Below are 21,210 nucleotides of genomic sequence, written 5' to 3'. Positions count from 1 at the left end.
AACACGTTTATGATCATGAACACGTTCAAGAACCAATACAACGACCCCCATGGGTTTAATATAAACAGGGCCGCGTGCATGATGCCTGGACCCGCGACAAAATTATTTCAACGGGCCCCCACCCCAATTAAAACAAAAACACGCTTGGAATATGTCAACGGCATACTTTATTGTTAGGACAACTAAAATGTCATTCTAAAACGTTCAAAAAACAGTGTCATCCGTCGCACCTCTTTGGTAGCAAAGTCGTGTATTATGTCCTTAAAATCCAGATTCTGCGCCAACTGGCTCTCTATTGAAAGCAATGGCAAATCATTTAATCTGTCTTGAGACATGGTAGATCGCAAATTGTAATTTGTAAGTTTCATCTTACTGAACACACGTTCACCACCCGAGACAGTCATCAGCAAGCACAGAAAAATGTGCAGTAAGACGCACAAGTCACCATAAATGCTCTGAAGATTCAGTACAAATCGTACACACTAGCTAATGCGTAAGGAACCTGGCATGCCTCAACTTTATAACCAAGGGCAGATAGGTAGCAACCATGTTAGACTCAATAGTTTCAGCTACGAGCCAGAGCAAACTCGTATTTGTGAACGGAAGTGACGCAACCGAGTGTCTCACTACTCGGTTGAGCGGTGCTCCGCACAGGATAGGAGAAACAGCCTGATCAGTGAGAGAAGGGAGAGCATTGTAACCTAGCAGATTTTGAACATCGACCGCTCTGATTTGGCCTATACAGTCATGTTGAAATTACTTCCCAAATTACTTTTGCTCGTGTTGCTAGCTCTGCCATTAACGATTCTTGTTAAAGGTAAGTGTCTAACCTGTGTCTTCCGCTCTGTGAAACGTCTTAGCCCGCCAACATTAGTTCCTTAAGCAGCTGGCAGTAGTAGTAGTTACCAACATTGTGCGATGGCAGATGCTGTCTTTCTGTAGCTTGCTAACCGGCTCTATTTTTATCTATCTATACTTTTCAATAACGACATGTTTTGTGTTTTCCGACCATGGCTAGCCTTTTAGGTAACCGTACGGTTGATTGGACGTGCAGAGTAGTTGTTAAGCAACTAAGGTAGCTTTCCAGACGGAAGTGGTGGTATGGGTCCTGTGGCAGTGCAGATGGGTCCTGCTCGCTTGTCAGTCTAATGATCACTTCAGTTCCTCACAAGGTGCCATCGATGGCACCTTCTCTCATTTTAACACCTGACCTCGCTGATTTCCATCCGGTGACTAGTCTCAAGTTTCTTTAAAACAATGATATAGTTTGGCATACACCTTAACCTACAGCTTGCACTTGGGCTGACGTGTCCTTAGGCAGGCGGCTTCGCCGCTTGTATCAGAAATGACGGTGCAGCGGATCCTCCTGATTGTGTGGATACGCAGGCGAAACGTTTTAATACTGACGCGCTTACTATCTTTTAGTGTGTCACCATTCCAGCGTGCTGCCGTGTGTCTCATTAAGGCCTGCTCTTTACTAGCTGACTGGATTGGCTACTTTGCTAGGGCCTATACTGTACAATCACGAGCGAGTCATTTGCGTCAGCTATTCTGGCGTTTACAGCGTTTAGAATTGGTCAGAAAGGCTAGCTTGCTAGGTAGTCTAAATTGTAGCTAAATAGCAGCTAGCTTGCTACTTACGTAGAATAACGTTAGCGTCGTATGAACTCAAGTCAGCTTAGTAGCTAATTTAGCTAATAGTTAATGTTAGCCACTGTATTGCAAGTTTACAATAAAACGGGTGCTGTCAGGTAGTTACTAACATGCAAGTTATATTGCCAATGGGCAAGATAATTTGGATAACTTGCATTGCGATATTGGCACTATTGGTGTTGTTGGTAACATTGGCTAGGTAACAAGAATACAACACTTAATGTAGCTAGCTAACATTATATGGCTAGTTTAGGTAGCTGATTGTGAGGATTTTCGTGGGGTCAAATTAGCCGATTACGTATGCTGATTACCAGAGTTGCCACTGTATGGTTGCATTCTTTGAATAGATGATCTGATGTTGGAGCACATAACATGATTGACGATGGAATAGCAAGCTGTCCAAAACAGGGTGCGTGCCTTAAATGTTTTTTTTTTTTTAATTTTCTTATGGTAAATAAAACGGGAGTTCTCCTTGTTGGTCGGATGCGTGTCTGCGTCTTTGAGTCTTTTTGGACACAAAATGTATAGGTAATTTTAAGAGAGGGTGCCAGCGTACATTTCCAGGACACGAATCCTACCCGATTGCATGTCATAACACTAGGAACCGCTAAAAATACAATATTGGTCCCACGATAAAATGAGCAGTTTACCTGGCAGAGTTGTAGGCTGCAAAACTGGTATAGCTATGTTTCATGAATAGAGGATAGATATAAGTAGTATGTCAGCTTGAATGAATTTAGTATAGCAATCATCAATTACAAACATTATCATCTCAGTCATGTGTTAGCATTGATGCTGTATAGTAATTAGTTGTCAGTTGATTTGATCCATTTAGGCCATACTAGCTCATACTAGGTTTAAGTTTATATTTGCCTTTTACCCCAAGGACCGTTGGTGGCAGCTCAGGACCCAACTGAGGATGAGGAAGCAGCAGATGATTTAATTGCAGAGGATGAAGATGATGAGGCAGAAGTTGAAGATGATGATAATACAGAGCTGGTAAGACTGCTCTCAAATAGCAGAGTTTTCATTTTCCTGTTTCTGTTACAGGTCACAGACTTATAATGTGTGTGTATGCGTGCATCACTTTGTCTTTTTTACATACTTGTCAAGGTTATTCAGAGGCTGTGATTTGAACCCCATCTCAGCTGCTGTGCTGGCTTTCCCTTTGCTGGTACAGCATAAACTAGCCAACTCCCAGGAGACACATGCTCAATAGAGAAGAATCTTTTACAAGCACTGTCAGTTCTGTTCCACGTTTAATTAAAACTTGCTGTTTTGATATTCCGCCAGCTGCTCAACATTGCCTGGTCAGTTCACTTGAGCTGTAGACTGACCCATGGCACTTGTGTAGTGGAGTTCTGAAAACTGTTGCTAAGGTGGCTTTTTAGTTTCCTCATCCCCCATTTGTTCTTTCAGACAGAGGAGAAAGAAGAGGAGGAGGAAGAGGAAGCCTTGTCAGGGGACATGAAGGCCTCCCCCAATGCTGACACCACTATTCTCTTTGTGAAAGGAGAAGGTAGGCTCGTCACCTCCCCACATATGGATCCTTTTATCCAGCCCTTCCTGATTTCCCCAGAGTGATGCCTGTGTCTGTGTCTCTGCCCAGACTTTCCTGCCAACAACATTGTCAAGTTCCTCGTGGGTTTCACTAACAAGGGTAGTGAGGACTTCCTGGTAGAATCCCTGGACGCCTCTTTCCGCTATCCACAGGACTTCCAGTTCTACATCCAGAACTTCACAGCCCTGCAGCTGGGTGCCGTGGTACCACCGCAGCGCCAGGCCACCTTTGAGTATTCCTTCATCCCCGCCGAGCCCATGGGTGGGCGGCCCTTTGGCTTGGTCATCAACCTCAACTACAAGGACAGCAGTGTGAGTGTCCCTTGCCAGAACGGCTCAACTTTGTCTATGTGCTGACCTTCTGGTGGTATCAAGCCATTTGTCTAAAAGGAGCTGGCATTTCATTGCATAAGGGATAAGCAGCCAGCAGTGTTCCTCCCTGCAGTTAGAGGCAGTTCATGTAGGGGCAGCTGTCTACAACTAAGATAAGTGGGGCTGTAACACAGGTGGTTAGCACTGAACTTGCATGCTGTGTTCTTGCAGGGTAACGTGTTCCAGGATGCTGTGTTCAACCAGACTGTTACCATCACTGAGAGGGAGGATGGCCTGGATGGAGAAACGTAAGTAATTGTAAAACCTGCTTACTGTCCTTGATAATAGTTCTCTGCATTGACAGTAAGACCTGCTTCTTATCAGGTGTTCTTTTTATCACTTTTATTTTTTTAGCCACTTTTAGTGTGTGTTTATGTCAGTCTCGTGGCATTATGGATACAGTGATTAACATTGTGTGTGTTTCAGTAAAGGTTGTCTTATAACATTTCTATCAAATAGAACTTATAGTTATGTTGTCATTGGTGTTGGTTGTGGCAGTGAGTGAAAGTGTTTTCATCCTCAGGATCTTCATGTATGTCTTCCTCTCTGGTCTGGGTCTGCTGGTGGTGGTGGGTCTGCATCAGCTGCTGGAGTCCAGGAAGGTAAGTACAGGACCACGAGTACACAGGGATCGCACCTCAAACATACAGGACTATTCAGCGAGAGCGCAGGGACCAGGAACATGGTCTGTGTAGCATGAAATCGTAGGTTGACTGGGAGGTTGAGTGTGGGAGCTTCAATACAGAAAGCACGGTCTTGTTTGGTGTTCAGCCTGGACTCTAGAATGGCCAGCAGTGCTTTATCTGAAGATCTAAGTGGGAGATTGGTGTGATAAGGTGACAGGAGCTCAGTGAGGTATTGTGGTGCCAAGCCATGCATAGCTTTGTAAGAAATTTATGCAGTTTTAAAATCAACACTGAACTCAATTGACAGTCAGTGCAAACTGGCTAAAGCTGGGGTAGTATGAACATATGATTTTCTACCTTGAGAAGATCTGTGTCTGAGCTGTGATGAGGCCGAAAGCCAGACTAGAATACGTTATTGCTGATCACTGCATATTGCTTAGGCTGCCCTTTTCAGGATTGTTGAAATGGGGCTATAATTATTCAGAACACAAGTATCTAAATATGATTTCTTTAGGAGGGGTTGGACTACTGCACATTCAGGAACCTGTGGCTGGCGAGCTAATAACAGTAGAGAGAAAGTCTAGGAAAATTGCTCCTCAGAGATCTTTAGGAGTCTGGTTAGGATGATGTCTAGGGGTCTGGTGGAGGTCTTCATTTGATATACAATCTCCATGAGATCCTCTGCTGAGATGGGCTCAAAAGAATTCAGTACACAGATGTTCTGGCAGGACACATTAATAATATTTACAGGAGTGATCTTGGTTGTAATATGTTTTATTGTACATTTACATTTATTCATTTAGCAGACGCTTTTATCCAAAGCGACTTACATAGGTTACAGTTCTTTACAATGTCATCCATTTATACAGCTGGATATTTACTGAGGCAATTGTGAGTTAAGTACCTTGCCCAAGGGTACAGCAGCAGTGTCCCAGCGGGGATCGAACCGGCAGCCTTTCGGTTACGAGTCCTGCTCCTTAACCACTATGCTACACTGCCTCCCCTTGTCACTATTGTCACTACAAGGATAAAAATTTTTAATATTTCTCAATAGAGGATTCAGAAACACCATTTGTAGAGGAATTCACAACATGATGTACAGTGCGGGAGGAAGGAGTATTGGGTGGGGATGACCTATACCTTTGGGGTGTCAACCTTGCAGAGACGGAGACCCACCCCTAAACTGGAGATGGGGACGTCCAGCCACAACGATGTAGACATGAGCTGGATCCCCCAGGAGACTCTCAACCAGATCAGTGAGTCATTCCACTTTTGACTTTACTCACAGTTCAACTCTGTAGTTACCTATATGACTCCTGATCTGTTGTGCAAAAGGTGGTCAGTTTCTGTGAATGTCACATACTACATAACATAGAGCATACTAGTGCAAGTGTAGTGTTGCACTGAATGTTTTCCCAGGGTAAATTCAGCAGCCAGCTTTTGCCTGGTTCAAGGCCTTGTGTTTGACCAGTGAAGCCTGTAAAGTCCACAGGCCTCATGGATCTGACTACTGATGTAGCCTAACCATCTTCTCAAGTTCATGCATCTGCATGTCATTTCCTCCTGTTTACTGAATGCATTTCCTCTTCCTCATTTGTGTATTAACGGGCACAGATGCTTACTAAACTTGAGAATGTTAAAGAAATGGCTTTTTTCTGTGGATAGGAATATGGTGTTTTCCCTCTGGGGTTTGCTGGTGACCTAACCCTCTCTGCTGTCTTTCTTCCTCTGCTTCTCTCTCTCATTGGCCCCTCAGTGCAGAGCAGACGAGGTGAGGCTCCCTCTTCTCTTTCTCACTGCAGAGTGCTGCTCTAGTGTGAGGCCAAGGGACATCCACGTGTGCACATGCGCACACATGTGCACGCACACAGACACAAACACAAACACAAGCCTGCACACACAGACATGTGCGCGTACACACATGGACCTCTAGCTCTGCCATTGAAAGGCAGGTCCTATCTGGTCTGTGTGTAGGGAGTTGCTTCAGAGCACAAGAGTGAAAGTCTAACTCCTGCTGTTTAGTTGAAAGAAATAAAGAACAAGTCTTGCAATGAAGAGCAGTTCATGAGTGGGTAACCTTGTGATATCCTCCTACAGTAGGAGGATTGATAATGGGAGTGCAACTGGCAACTCACGTTGGATTTCATCCTCTCATCCTTTAAAGAGATTGTTTCTTAATGCTTTAGTACTGCACTAACATAGCTGTAGCATAGCCAGGCAACTGTAAAATGATCTGCATTATTAAGTATTGACTGCATAAGCATTAAAATAACTCACATCAATGTGTGAATGCTTCTGGACTACTTTATAAGAGAGGGAACAAGTCAGTCACATCACTCTGTATCTCTTTATGGCCAAAGTCATGATTATGGCTGTTTTGACCTGCCTCAGGGTTTTGCTTAATCTACTATAGTGAAGGTTTGTTTTCTGTCTAGAATTTTTAATGTATGTCCTTTGCTAGGCCTTGGCTTGTATGTTCCTAGGCTATCGGACTTACCTGTTCTGGTGGTGTCATTAATTTTGGGGGCTAATTGATAATGAACATCTTTTTACCTATCACACAGAACTGAGTGACTCACTAAGTTAAAGTGCTATGTTTTAAGGTTTTATTTGTAAGATGAAATGTCCCATGTGTTCTGCACTACACCTAACTGGCTTGGGTTTGACCCAGTCACTTTCCTCCTCCTCTCCACAGATAAAGCGTCTCCAAGACGGTCGCCCCGCAAGAGAGCCCAGAAAAGGTCTGCCGGCTCAGATGAGTGATGGCACCTCTCACCACTGCAACTCACACCCAGCTCTTTGAAACACCTGTCCATCCCTCTGGAAATCAGACATCACTACCACAATGGCAAAAATGTCCCCTTAATTTTGTTACTTCACTTTTTTTTCTTGGGTAAAATTGACTATAAAACATGTTATGAGATCAAAGAGGAACTCATATCCATTTCATACTCAGTGCTTTGATTTTTATTCCCTCATATGCAGTAGATGCTGATTGGTCCAAGGGGAGGGATTTAGAGCAAGCAGAAGTATGAAATGATTGGTCCAGGGGGAGGGGTTCAGAGGAAACAGGTGTTTTGGAAGATCCAGAGTTTCTGTTTTGTGTCTCTGTGCTGCAGTTTTTTTTAGACTTTTTTGTTGAGAGGTGGGGATATGGCCAGAGGTGACTGAGTTTTCTTTTTTGTTTGTAGTAATTCTCAAAGCCCAGAAGTAAGTGTAAATTTAATTTTTTCAGCTTTTATTTGCACTGGTTATTTGCTATATAAAGATTAGGATGCTAACAGCTCTGGTGTTCCTTGCTCAGCAGCACAGTTGTTCAGCACCGTACCAGTTAACCTTTTTCCAATTTGTCAAGCTGTCTTCTTTGAGGAAGGGTGTATTTGTGATTTGGTTGAAAATCAAAAACAAATATGGAATGACAAAGCAGTCTTTCAGTCCTGTTTAAATGTGTTTGTAGTGTTTATACTCCTTGGCTGGACCTCTCTGTAATTTCTCTTAATACAGCAGAGAAGGATGAGATTGACTTCAGGATCAAGTTTGTTTTAGTTATGTTACTGCAGACTGCAAAAGCCCTGTCAAATGGACTGAAAATGATAGTGAATCACTAGGATGTAACTGGCACATGGAAACTCATACCTTTGTGTTCACTCGCTGGTTTGTGGAAAGATGCATACTGTATCTGTGGGGATTAGCGAGATTGACTTTGGAATTGGCTAGACCATTTTTCAATTGCTACCAGAGGTTTCTGAATGAAGACAAATGGAGTGTTGAGGAGGTAGTATGGCTATGCTCACAGCACTGCAAGTCTTAAAGCTGAAATGACCCATACCAATTTGTGAAATTCATTTGTATGATAATGCTGTGGTGGTTTTCCAATGTTTTTTTTTTTTAATGTTGTAGGAACATTGTGCGGACTAGGAGTCTCGTATTCATTTCTGAGCGAAGAGTCTTGTGATTTAAGCCAATCATTGCCCTTGTTCCATTTTTAGCAATAGCTGCTCACTGCAGTGTTAAACTCCAAATAATATTAATTTACCATCATGCACCTGATGACCTCATTTTGTTGGTTTTAAATTGCTCTATTATGGTATTGACTACTGAATTCAGTTACATGTTTTTGCCACTCCAATTTCCCCCATTATAATGAACTGTTTTGCAGTAATTTGTGAAACTGGATTTTGTTTTCCTGAATATTGTACAGTCTGATTTAACTTTTGTATGTCTGTGGGTGGGTATGTATTGGATTGATTTAGACGATTGAAATTAAAGATTAAATTAACTTTTCCACATTTGTTATTTGTTATGTGTGAGAGATGGTTACTTGGGCATTTCCAATGATGTGACAGGTCCTGGCTGTTGGTATGCTGTTTGTCCCAAAATCTTATGGGCTTCTTAGTTTTTGCTTTGTTATATTCACAAATGAAAGCTTAACTGTTACTTTGAAATGGTTCGTGTCGTAATGGATTCAGATGCAGCGGTCTGTAAAGACTGTTTAGCTTGTGTTTTGTATCTACTAGAGCCAGACCGATATAGGATCTTTAAGACCGATACCGATTTCGATATTTGAGGATTTAAAAATCCGATAACAATATATCGGTTGATATTCTTTTTTTCACCCAGAAACACATAACACAAAGATTTTTCCTAACATTTGTTATGTGTAGTTATTTGAGTCCTCACCAAGATAACATAATGCAGTTGTAACGGGTGTGGGTCGGCGAGCGAGCGAGTTTCGAACTGAGGTTCTCACTGCTTGCTGTTAACCCCTGACAGCCAGCGTCGTTGCCAGTTGAGCTGAAGGTAAATTGCTGTTAGCCTGTCGGCAACAACGCTACTTAACCAGGTCTCGGGGAGTGACGTACCCGCTGCAACTGCTCAGTTTTATCATGCCATCATAAACTATGCAGTAAACGGATGCAGTGACCTAGAGTAAACGCTGCTGTTGAATGCATCTGACACTACATGACTGTCAGCAACGAGGACTTTGTTTGGCTACCAAGCCATGCTAGATACTTGTTCTAATCGCACCAGTTTTAGCATAGGCGCTAAACGGGTAATCACACCGGTGTGACTGTACGCGCGAAAGGGTTAATAATTTCCAATGCACCGACAAACTTCAGACATGCGAGTCGCAGATATATTTACCGTTGCTTCATTTAGGCAAAATAAGTTAAACGCTACAGTTAAACCGCTCATTTATGTTAGCGGTCTTCCACTGATAAACATGGCATTAGCTAGCTTTGTGGGTAACCTAATTTAGCGATGTTGCCAGAGAATTTTTAGAGGTGACGAGGGAGAAATGATAGGACCGTTGTTTGTTTACTCGCTAGAACTTCCACACTGTTTCATAAGTAAACCTACAATCAAGTTTGTCAAAGGCTTAGCCTACACCACTCAACTACCGTAACGTTAAACGTAATTTTGATGTTTGACTGACGGTACCGGCTTTCACGTTACTGCAGCAAAACCAGGCAAGGCTGACATGAACGTTGTGAGGCTTATTTAGGCTAAGAGGAGAAGTGATGGGGGATATTTATTATTATTTAAGTAATGTATTCACGTGACAATTATCAATTTACCATGAACACAAATGATCTCCGTCGTGGGCTACTCTGCTCGACTGTGCTTGGGTCAGCTGATTGTTGTGATTTGTGGCGTTCCAAACACGTGTGTTGCCAACAGTGGATTTGCAGTGTGCCCTCTGGTGGACAAACGACAACACTCATAACATGGTTGAAGGATCCACCTTCCGTCTTTCCGTTTCTCTTTTAATTGTCATTTATCGGCCGTTATAAATGCTTGTCTGCAATTAGGTCATATCGGCCGATAATATCGGCACGCCCTGTGACAGCTGATAAGCTTCCTGAATCCCTCATTTTCGACAGTGCTAATGGGAAACATGTCTTCTGCAATGCAATATGCAATTGCATTTGTGGTGTCTTTGTGTCTTTTCGACTGTAATTTCTTACTTTCTGCGTGTTCTAACGGGTGATATTGTTTCAAATGATGAAACAGGTTTGTGGTGTTGCCTGTCTTTGATGGCACGTGTCTTCGGCACAGTTTGCAGTGCATGCTGCTCTGCTTTTTGTCGGATTGTAAATAGCCAAAATATCTCCAAACTACTTTAGTTGAGTGACCTTTCTTGTCGACGATGTCTTCGTCCTTCGAGCTGGGCATGAGCACCGCTTTTTCTCATTTCGCTTGTTTTGCTTATTCCGCTCCAACTACATGCCTGCCATGTCTTTTTTTTCTTCCCTGGGCACCAGAGGGCTTCGGTCTTTTTGACATGATTACGCTACTGATGTTAGCCTAATCGTATCACGTTTCCCGGTCACCAGCTCAGATGACTCGCCCATCCCACAACCCACAATTCACCCATCCCACAACCAGAAAATAGGCCAAGTAGTTATGTTGTTGTGGGCTTTTTAAAAATGTTTCCAAATAATAGTATTAAAATAGTAAAAAATTGAAAAAGTTAAAAATTTTGATTTTTTTTACTTCGCTTATTTGGGGCGCCCCTATGGATGGGGGGCACCCCTAGCATTTGCCTATACCGCCTATGCCGAGGGCTGGCCTTGGTTGTCGAGTTTGCAAACAAACTAGTCTTTTTGAATTAATCTCTTCAATGTGCTGTATGCACTGGTCCACTGTTCTAAAAGATTCATTCATTTCACACACCAGTCAGGGAACTTCCCTAGTGTGTTTTGAGTGACAACTGCATCAGCCTATAAAATCTAAAAGAAAACAAATATGACCGTGAGTGGAGGAAAAAAATGACATTGGGTTGGGGTGCTGTCCAGGAAATGTATAAGAATGAGTACTCATTGAAAATAAAAGCCCCAATCACTGAACAAATCAGTACAGTATAACGATACTTGTTCAGTGCCTACAGTTTGTTCATTCGTCTAGTTCTTTCAGTTTGTGACTGTTTTTTTCTGCTACAGTACACTGCTGAGTCGTTCAGTTCTTCCAGTTCATTCAGTCTTTCAGCACAACTCGTTCAGCAAATCTCACTCAATTCTTTCAGTACATCTCATTGTCCACTGTCATTTTAAGATTATTACTAATTAAGCTAGTCCCCACATTTAGGTTATTATAAAATTAATATCCTACCTTATTTTTGGCAGTACAGTATTGATAGATGCTAGAGCTGTATCTAGGAATTTTACCTAAGAAATAGGTAATAGTTTTTCGGTTGTTTCATGAAGTCATATTTGCCTATTTAAAATTGGACAATCTAAAATGAGATTACAGCACTACTTTGCAGAGGTGAAGCTATTTATTAATTAGGCTATTATCTTGTTTTGTCTCATCAGTTTTTGATAATCAGTGTGTGGGGTATACAGTCATACTGATATGTTTCACCACTAATCAGAAAGGCGAAAATATAGTAAAATCAACCAGCTATTCACATGTATTACACAGAATTTGTAACACACTTAAAATAGGTTAAGTATGTTCAAGAGACTTAACAGGTAAATGCTACATTCAGGCTCTACTACATCAAGCCAGAACTAAAGGTGTATCCAGTGACAACAGCAGGTATCTGGTCCAGGTCACAGTAGGTTTGGTCAGTGGCTGTATAAGATGAACCACTCGTGTGTTTGTGCATAAAACAAATGCCATAGTGAAACCCCTGTGCTCATTTCATTGGTTTACACAGTATAACCCTTGCACATTTAACCATCATTGGAGGAGGTCCAAAGTGGGGGAGAAAGACGCATGTTCTCTCTTCTGTCTCTGAATTTGCAGTGATAAATGTAGTGATTAACATTTTTTGATAAAAAAAACAAGAATTACAATTTTTGTAGCTGAGGAAAAAGGAAATATTGAAAGTGCATATTCTGTAAAAAGCCTTGAGAAAGGAGAATGAAATGATTACAGAACTTAATTAAACATTCAGTTAACATGCAAAAAGATTCATCTGTAGATCAAGACATCCTTTTCACAGTTTTATACATATTTATATATACATATAAAGTTAAAGTCTTAAAAATAGGAGAACTACACATTCTAAAAATAGATGAAGGTGTATGTAAAGCTTCAGAATCAAGTCATTCTTGCTAACTGGAGTCTGCTGCTAGGAGACTAATGAGGAGGACTCCTTTCCCTCTAGGCTCTAGGCTCTCAATAAATAGATTAAAACAGTCTGTGTCCTTTTGGGGGACTTATTTCAGTATAGACAAACATATGCACAAAGATATCAGGTGATAGAAAAAGCTGTATTTCAGCTGTTTTTAAATGAAAGGGTCTTACTGCAGGGCCACCTGCACAGTCAGAGATGGTGGGATATAGTGGCAAATATGTACATTAGTCAACTGTGTCATGCCCAATCAGGGAGCAGCTTCTCCATCACCTATTCTAGACTTACACTCCCTTGCATTGTTCATTTGCAAAATTGTGTTTTGCTTCCAGTTTAGTTTGTCACATGTCCACCTTTTCTCTTTAATTCTATGGATGTGATTTTGTAGAAGAAACAATGCAGGCTGCTGGACCAACCAACATTACACTTGCTTTTACTGCTGTTTGACCTCCAGCATGCTGCTACATTAAATTTGCATGCATCTTGAGGTTTGATTTGTTTGTTGTTGAGGTTCCTTTAAAAAAATACACATATCTAAAGGCAGTCATACTACACTAAAGCAGGCCATGCCTAGGCTGCTTCCTCTGGTCAGGCTCATCTGTCTGGGAGGCTCCAGATGGTAGCAGGGACAGCAGGGTGACAGTGTTCAGGTACAGGACAGAAAGTTCTATTGGGCAGTGCTCCTTCAGAGGGCCGAGAGTGTACAGGGCTCTCAGACAGAAGCCACCTGGAACATATATTGGTGGAGCTGGTTGTTACCCCTGGAAGAGTCATTGAAGACTGGATAGTGTTCTTCTGACTATCTTCTGGCTATCTCTTCCTCACTAGCCCCACCCCTGGTCATGCCCACTCCACCTGCTTCTTCACTCTCCTCCACCCCACAACACTTCTGGTGAATGCGCTGGTGTCACACCAGGCTGTGCTTCAGTGTGAAGGTGCGCTCACATGTTTGGCACTGGTAGGGCCTCTCAACTGCAGCAAGACAAAAGACCAGTCAGACAGGGTTCACAGACTGACTGCAATATTTATATGGTCAGTATTTACCTTTGTGAGGTCACATGTGTTATGTTATTTACCTTTGTCTGGGCGCACATGTGTTAAAATGAATATTCATCTGTGTCTGAGTGCATGTGTGTTATAGTATTTACCTGTGTGAGAGCGCATGTGTCGGGTTAGGTCTTGCAGCGACCAGAAGCACTTGTTGCACACACTGCAGATTTTCCTCTTGTCAGCTTTGTTTCCAGCTTCTCCCCCGACTCCACCCTCACCACTCTTTGATTTCATGGCTCCACTCTCATCTTTGCTCTTGTCCTTCTCCTCTTCCTCAGAACAGCTGTCCATGCCACTGGCGTTGCCCTTGCCCTGCCCCACCCCTGTCCTGTTATCATGGAAGTCAATCAGCTTGTGGGCAAAGTTGAAGTCCAAGCTCTTGTTGCTCTGAGAATCATCATTTTCTTCACTGTTGCTCTCAGTGGGCTCTGCCCCCACTTGGGCTCCCTGACTCTCTTGCCCTTAGAGTCTAAGCAGACAAACAGGCAATGAAATACAAACCTTTAAATATTAAAGCTACAAACATAACCAAGAATATCTGTCAGTCCTGAAAATAGCCAAGAGACATTGGAGTTGAATCATTGCTACATGTTTTAAGGGCTTTAGGTTAGTTTTAAAAAATTTTAAATGTTCCATTTGTAAAGTTTTAAATGACACATACTTTCAATATCTGTTGCACCAACCTAATCCAGTTTGATTAATGCAGCTGCACGACTTGTCTACAAACATAGTCAAGTTACTCCTCTCCTAACCTCACTACACTAACATCCTGTCATTTCTCGCATCAAGTTCAAAACAGTGCTGGATTCCGGACAGTGAACGGGACAGCCCCCTGATACCTATAATCCCTCTTAAAACCCTATGTGCCCTCAAGATTGCTGAGCTCTGCATCTACAGGGCAACTGCCTGTACCAGCCTGATGGAGTTGCTATTCTCAGGCACAATCCCTGTCTGTACTGGTCCCTCAGCGGTGGAATGAACTCCCCACAGAGGTTAGGATAGCGGTCTTCCAAAGCAGACTGAACACCCACCTCTTCAGACTGCATTTCAGTTCCACTTCAATCCCCACCCCTAACACCTGCTACCTCTAGTTTTTTATTTTATGCTATAGTATTGTGATGTATTTTGATTCTGTATTCTAAGGACTGTTGTATCATAGTATACTTGGTTTCTGTCAGATTGCACAAGTTATTAGTGAATAGTGTCACACTCACTGGTCTGGGAGTGTTGTTAGCCTGGTCTGACATTGTTGCTTGTTTTACTTTGAATGGATACACTTATGTTCTATTGTGATGGAAGTCGCTCTGGATAAGCGTCTGCTAAGTGCATGTAATCATTAAGAATCAAGTGTTCCAAAATGGTGATGCAACTTATTGCCTTGTGCTGGTAAATTGGTCATTAATTACTGGTATTAAATACTGCTGTAAGTTCAATAAACACCTGAAACCTGCAGGACAGTGATTCTGTAACACCTCCAGACTAGGCACACTCCTGACAGATTCACCTCATTTGTTACATAATTGCCAGAATGTCCACTGGGAGGCAGCAGAGAGCAAATACTGGCACTGCAAGCCAAGCTGAAACATTCTGTATCATTGTCCATTGCCTTTTAACAAATACAGTAAAGTTACTGCTCATTAACTTTCATGTTACACACACTGGCACTGTAGAATAAGCCCAGATTCTAGCCTAAACAATTTCTTAAACACTTATTCAATGGTAATTCTAAGGTAGGACAAATTCTAAGGCAGACGACTTTATGGCTTTAATTCTAAGGCAGAGGACTTTATGGCTTTAATAATGAGTGTATCTAGCAGCTACAAGGACAAAAGATATTAAAAAGCTCTCCCTACTAATGGTATTTTAATAAACATGAATAGACAACAGTGGTGGTTTTGCCTTTTCTGGCGGTCCATCATCCAGAATGGCGCCTGTGTGTTTTCTCTTCAGGTGCTCGTGCATAGTGCTAGTGCTACTGTGGTATGCCATCAAAGCTTCACACAGTGTAAAAACCACCTTTTTGTTTTGTGATAATTTGAAGTACTCCCATACTTTCGAAGCCTTGGGTCTATGGAAACTTTTACACTGAACCTCTGTTACGTCCCAGATGTGTAATGGCGTCCAGGGGTATGGGTGAGGGATGCAACACAAAAAGAAAACCCACCACCAATGCTGGCTGCAGAGACAAAAAACAGACATGTACAAAGAGGTGCGCGATATATTTACAATAACAAATATACACGGGAAAAGGGGAGAGGACAACAGACGGTCCCAACGAAAAGAACGTAACAAAACAGAAGCGACCCTAAATACCTTCACCCAGAACATACAACTGACTACAAAACAAAAGGGTGGCAGAGCCAAACAAAACCTAACTACACTAACTACCTTTAAACAAAACATACAAAAGTGGCACCCGTCTCTAACCTAACCCTATACAAAGTGAACACTAACACGGGAATCCCCCATAGTACCTCGCACGACAACCGAATGCAGCAAAACCAAGACACAATCCAGAACCGAAGTCAGAAAACGATGCAATGTCAAACACAGTACAGGCAAGTTTGTAAATAGTAATCATGAAAAGCACGAATGATCCCAACAGCGATCCACTCTAAGAATTGGCATCTTTAAATTGGGGCACTTTTAGGTTTAGGTTTAGGTTGAAAGCAATTTAATAACAAAGCAAAACCAGTGTTGAATTACAGTATGAAACATACCAGGTAAAAGCAAGGCAGGTCATTTACAAAGTGATGTTGTTGGGGTACAAGCCTTTATACCCAAAACCTGAAATAAAATGTTGAAATAAAATGCAGGTTCCTGTCCCTGATTGGGTGGCAGAGAGACAAATGGACATTTACATTTGTAAGGTTTTCAAGGCTCCACAGAGTCTCCTCCTTCATCCTGCTCACAGGAGGGGACAGAGGTATCGCACCTCATACAGGAACAAAGGGTGTGGTGTGGAAGGCAACCAAATGGTCATTGTTAACATCCAGGTATACCAATCAATTCCCTTTGTCTCTAACTCAATTATCAAGGGGGGTTAGTTTTGATTGTATTAGGTGACCATCCAAGAACACTGAAGCTGGTTTTGCATTTTCCTTACACACTCATCTTCAATTTTTTTTCCTGGACAGATAGTTTGCTTAAACAGAGTAATCATTTCTGCAGTATAATGCTGATGATTATATACCATGAATAAATGCAGGAGAAAGGCAGCCCCACTCAGCAGCATACAAAGCTGCAGCAGGTAGCTCTGCTCTGCCTAAACCTTCCTGATATCATCCTCCTGCCCTCCAGTCAATTTCTCCTTTCCAAGTGCCCCTCTCCTCCCCCTCTCCCATGCACCACCCCCTGTAAAACTCCAACATAGGGATTCAGGTCAAAGTACAAGGTTGCAACATCAGCCAGCTGTTGCTGTGGTAGCTTCCACCCCAGAGCTGTGACTCCTCCTACACAGGAACTCGTGATACACCAGGGGCCAACCAGAAGGTAGCAGCCAGCTGTTGCAGGGTGGGCATAAGGGACAGCAGGGTCTTGCAGTAGGGGGTTATTCAACACTGACAGCATGGCCACGCAGGCCTTCACAGCTACACTACACAGTATCACATACCCCATGTCCCCCCGCCCCAATACCAAATAAGCCTCACATTGTGTTTCTGCAGCTCTATCGCTGAGCACTGGCTGCAGGCACTGCTGCAGGCACTGCTGCCCCAGGACACACTCCCTCAAGAGTAAGAGTCCAGCGCTGCTAATAAAAGTCTTTGCTCAAATAGGGATTCACAAATCCACACTCAGAGCTAATGCACATCCATACTCACATTCAACTCGTATACCCACACAGCATGTTTGTTTTGTGGTGCATCATCTACTTTTGAAGAATGGAAAAACGTGAAAACTACAAAAATACAACACTTTAAGCAGAGATCATCATTGTATCCTGACCAAAAGATATTTTCCTGACAGAGAAATGGTTTTCTTATGTCTTTCTTTGTCATGGCTTGCAAAGATTCATGCAGAACTACTTAGAACAGGAGTAAGGTTTGGTGTTAATGTTTGTGGAGACAGACTGATGCTATGTTCAGAACACCCCAGAACTGCACACCAAAATGATTGGAAAACCTCACAGATACATAAAACAACTAAGAGTTAAAACCGGATCTATTGCTAAATATGGGAAAGACAGATGATTCAAATATTTCAATATTCGAGCGTGTGATGATTAAGCATCTGCATCAGTATTGGGTCATTCCATATCAAATCACCCAGAGAGTCCCAGGTCACCCTCTCAGATTCTCCTGAAAAAAAATCACAGGTGCTCCTTTGATGGAGTTTATGTTTATGGAGAAATCCCAAATATTAGGTCTGCATCTCTAATAGTTTTGAAACTACAGCGCTTTGAAATTTTAATTAATTTTATACATTTTGCCGAACGAGCCTTTCAGTCCAGCTTCCGATATTCATAGTTCCTTTGATATGAACCGGACGGCGGGCGTGAACTTTGCCTGGAGTTTCTCCCCTGTGCATGTGCTTTCCTTACTGCATGAAGGATGACAGTTTCCTGCCTGTGCCTCCATAAGGCAGAATGAAGTCCACCATAACCATGAAAACCTACAAAAACAGCAGCAAGGCAGAGAGGCTCACGTGTTCGTTTGTGTGTGCACGTGTGTACATATACAGTATGTATGTGTGTGTGCATGTTCTTGTGTATGCTAGTGTATGTATGTGTATGTGTGCGCATGTACACATGTGATCGCGCATGTGTGATTGTGCACTTCTGTGTGTGTGGGTGTGTGTGTGGTTAAAGCTTTTGTTTGTTTCATTGAATCCCTGACCCATCCTCCTTGGCTAATTAGGCTGACATATATACTGATAAGAGGCAATAGCACATTAATAAGCATCAGCATACACTGTACCAGCCCCACTCTTCCTCTGCACCTCCTGCCCAGTGATACCATAGCGCTTCACTAGCTTCACACAACACTGTTGCCAAAACAGTGCAGGACTGGCATGCATTAGCATGAGGTGTAGCATCACCTGTGAATGCCTCAAAGGGTGGATTACCCAAAAGGGACTCCACAGCTGAATTAATCCCTCTCTATAATGGATGAATGAACTATCACACCAGAGCACATACATTTGACATACTATTGATGTGAATTTAAGATGTTTTTGATCCAAAATGTGAGCTTTGGATATTGACATTTGATACATGTATATACAAAAAGTAGCTTAATTCAGCTGGTTAATGTGAGTGTTTTGATACGTTATGTGAATAAGTGTAAGACATTAGTAGCTCTCAGATGAATGATCTAGACTGACATGCTTGTTGTTGATATCATCACTTACCATATATAACACGGCAACCTATTTCTCCTGATCAGGTCACATATTAAAGGGATTGGATCACTGTCTTTTCCACAATGCAGAAAAGGTCCCAACAGGAATGAAGTACACCCATGTAGAACATGCAAAGGCAACCACTTCCCTCTTGAATAAATAGACATTTCAGCTTGCCATACTTTCATTCAGCCAGTCAGTGCATTCGTTCTGGTTTCATCATTTGAACATGTGCTGATCTGATGTATACACTGGCTGTTAGTGTATTCCACAGCTGCTAATGCAAAGGGCCATGAGGCCATTAACATCCAGCTTTATGATTCTGGGCATGTCTGCATTGCGAAACTGCAGTGACAGGAATGCAAAGCTTTGGGAATCTTATCATTCTATGAATCATATTAATGCGTGTCCACAATAGAAAACCTTGTTAAAAGTAATGGCTTCAATTGGAAACCAGCAGAAACTCTCAGGAATTTCATATGGTCTGCATCTGCCTGCTTTTCCTAAACACACAGACCAAACACAGAATGCATGTGCCCAGACAACACTGCTTTTTAGCTGCTGAAGTGTCTGGAGATTTGGAAAATCTCCAAGGAGAGCATACGGGGAGTTTCTCACCGCTATTAGAGTTGCTAGTGACTGACTGTCACATCAAGGCCAATTGTGGGCGTGTCACACAATTTAGACACTACTTCCCATCGTGCACATGATGTCCTATGAGGACAGTCATGTCACCCACAAGCAGATACCAGCCCAAGGTGAAAACAACATCCAGAAAACTGTTGATTAACAGGATGCTGTAACACACACTTTACCAATTATCCTGGTCCCATCAAATATTATGCATCTCAAAACATGCAAAACACAATCTGCTCACAGTGCTTGTGAAAATAAGAATTGCAAAAAAAAAAAATCAGCTTCAGGCTTTCTAAGACAAAGCAGCTAGTTTCATTTCCACATAAGATGATACAGATTCTAAACCTTTGCTTGAATGTCACAAATAACTTTTCCATTTGCTTTCTCCAAAAAAAAAAAAAAAAAAAAAAAAAAAAAAAAGACAGTTAATCTGCACAACTTTAACTGGAGGCCTACTTGAACAAAAACACAAATCGATGGCACAGGCCCCTCTCTCTCACAGCCTGCCCAATCAGCTGGGATGAAACTGCACTGCCCTAACAACAAACTACAAAAAGGTGTTTCTCTCCCTACATGAAGAGCTCTGCGTGGTGTCCCTGCCTCTGTGTTTACATGTGCCCTGCTGCAAAGCTGAGGCCAGTAACCTGCTCGCTGATTTTAGTTCAAGGAGAGGTACATGCACAGTCTGACCCCAAATCCAAAACTCTTCCCCACTTACCACCATTAACTTTTTTGCCTTAAAATAGGTCAGCTATAGTCCCTTTGTGGAAATGCAAGGGAAACCTAATATTTACATCATCAAATTTCCTTACTAAACAGGGATTATAAAATTTCAAGGCATTACATTGACCTGTAAACAGGATATTGTGTACTTCTTCAGGTATTTCTATCTTAAGGTATCTATATAAACGTCTTCAGCCCAGCTGCCTTTACTCCTGACTTCATCTGTATAACCTCTTAACCCACTCAGTGCCGTTGTCGACTAAAGTCGCCCAAACAATGAACGTTCTAGAGTGCCAAGGTTGCAGGCATTTTCAGAACGTTGTCTAGATATTGTTAATACTTTAAGGCAGAGTTGCCCAAACGTTTTCTTAGGAGGGCCAGATTACTCTGCCTGGCTCTTTGGGAGGGTCGGAGTATGTCAGTAACAGTAAATAGTACTGTGGACAAAAACAGGTCTACCTTAGTTGAATATTAACCCATTACATGTAATGATATATGTCTGTTTATTACGACGAAGTATTAGGGCCACATTGAGGAAAAAAAAAATCTGAGATTTAGAGAATAAAGTCATAATATTACGAGAATAAAGTCATAATTTTACAAGAAAAAAGTCATAGGCTCGTTTCCATGTGTGTCTGTACGAACATTTCATAAGTATGTGTGTGTGAATGCGTTTCACATATATGTGAGTTTTCATTAGTATGGATGCGTGTGTGAAAGTTTCACATGTGAATGTGTACGTGTTTCATATGTGTATGTGTAACAAAAGTCTGAAATATTTCCTAAATGGCCCCTCACACTATGGCAGCCTGAGTCTGCTTCTGGCAACTGCTGTTTGTCTCAGGCGTAGTGCCCTGCCACACATCAGTCAAGACTCTGTGCGGTTTTCTTATGCTATTCCCCCTCTAAAATAACACGTAATCTAAACTAACGACTTTATTCTCGTAAAATTACAACTTTATTCTCGTACTATTATGACTTTTCTCTCGTAAAATTCCGACTTTATTCTCAAAATCTCAGAATTTTTTTTCCTCAATGTGGCCCTGATACTCTGTCGTAGTTTATATACCATAGTTAGCTGGGTTTATTTTACATTGCCATGGCATATTGTCAAAGTTGTAGTGGAGAGCCGTGACGAAAGTAACACTTTTCACATAAACGTCATTT

At 42.0% G+C, this 21,210-nt stretch overlaps 1 protein-coding gene across 2 annotated transcripts; it reads left to right on the top strand.

Moving 5' to 3' along the window:
• Window positions 1–644: 644 nt before the first annotated feature.
• LOC118771423 (translocon-associated protein subunit alpha-like) lies at window positions 645–8,552 on the top strand. Of its 2 annotated transcripts, XM_036519412.1 has the most exons (9): window positions 645–817; window positions 2,540–2,652; window positions 3,073–3,172; window positions 3,263–3,525; window positions 3,757–3,833; window positions 4,109–4,187; window positions 5,374–5,467; window positions 5,968–5,982; window positions 6,907–8,552. In XM_036519412.1, the coding sequence occupies exons 1-9, from the start codon at window positions 748–750 to the stop codon at window positions 6,972–6,974; spliced, it is 879 nt and encodes a 292-aa protein (XP_036375305.1). In that variant the 5' UTR covers window positions 645–747; the 3' UTR covers window positions 6,975–8,552. The 2 variants fall into 2 exon arrangements, with proteins under 2 accessions (XP_036375305.1, XP_036375306.1); XM_036519413.1 differs by lacking the exon at window positions 5,968–5,982 and having other exon boundaries at window positions 6,907–8,550.
• Window positions 8,553–21,210: the final 12,658 nt, after the last annotated feature.

This window comes from Megalops cyprinoides, chromosome 24, assembly GCF_013368585.1.
Source record: "Megalops cyprinoides isolate fMegCyp1 chromosome 24, fMegCyp1.pri, whole genome shotgun sequence".
Lineage (NCBI taxonomy): Eukaryota > Metazoa > Chordata > Actinopteri > Elopiformes > Megalopidae > Megalops > Megalops cyprinoides.
The sequence above is the reverse complement of the archived record's forward strand: the minus strand, read 5'-3'. Positions and strand labels throughout refer to the sequence as shown.

Coding starts and splice junctions, on each gene's coding strand:
- LOC118771423 (XM_036519412.1), top strand. CDS start 748: ATGTTGAAATTACTTCCCAAATTACTTTTGCTCGTGTTGCTAGCTCTG. Junction 3,173..3,262: donor TCTCTTTGTGAAAGGAGAAG/GTAGGCTCGTCA, acceptor GTCTCTGCCCAG/ACTTTCCTGCCAACAACATT. Junction 3,834..4,108: donor GATGGCCTGGATGGAGAAAC/GTAAGTAATTGT, acceptor TTTCATCCTCAG/GATCTTCATGTATGTCTTCC.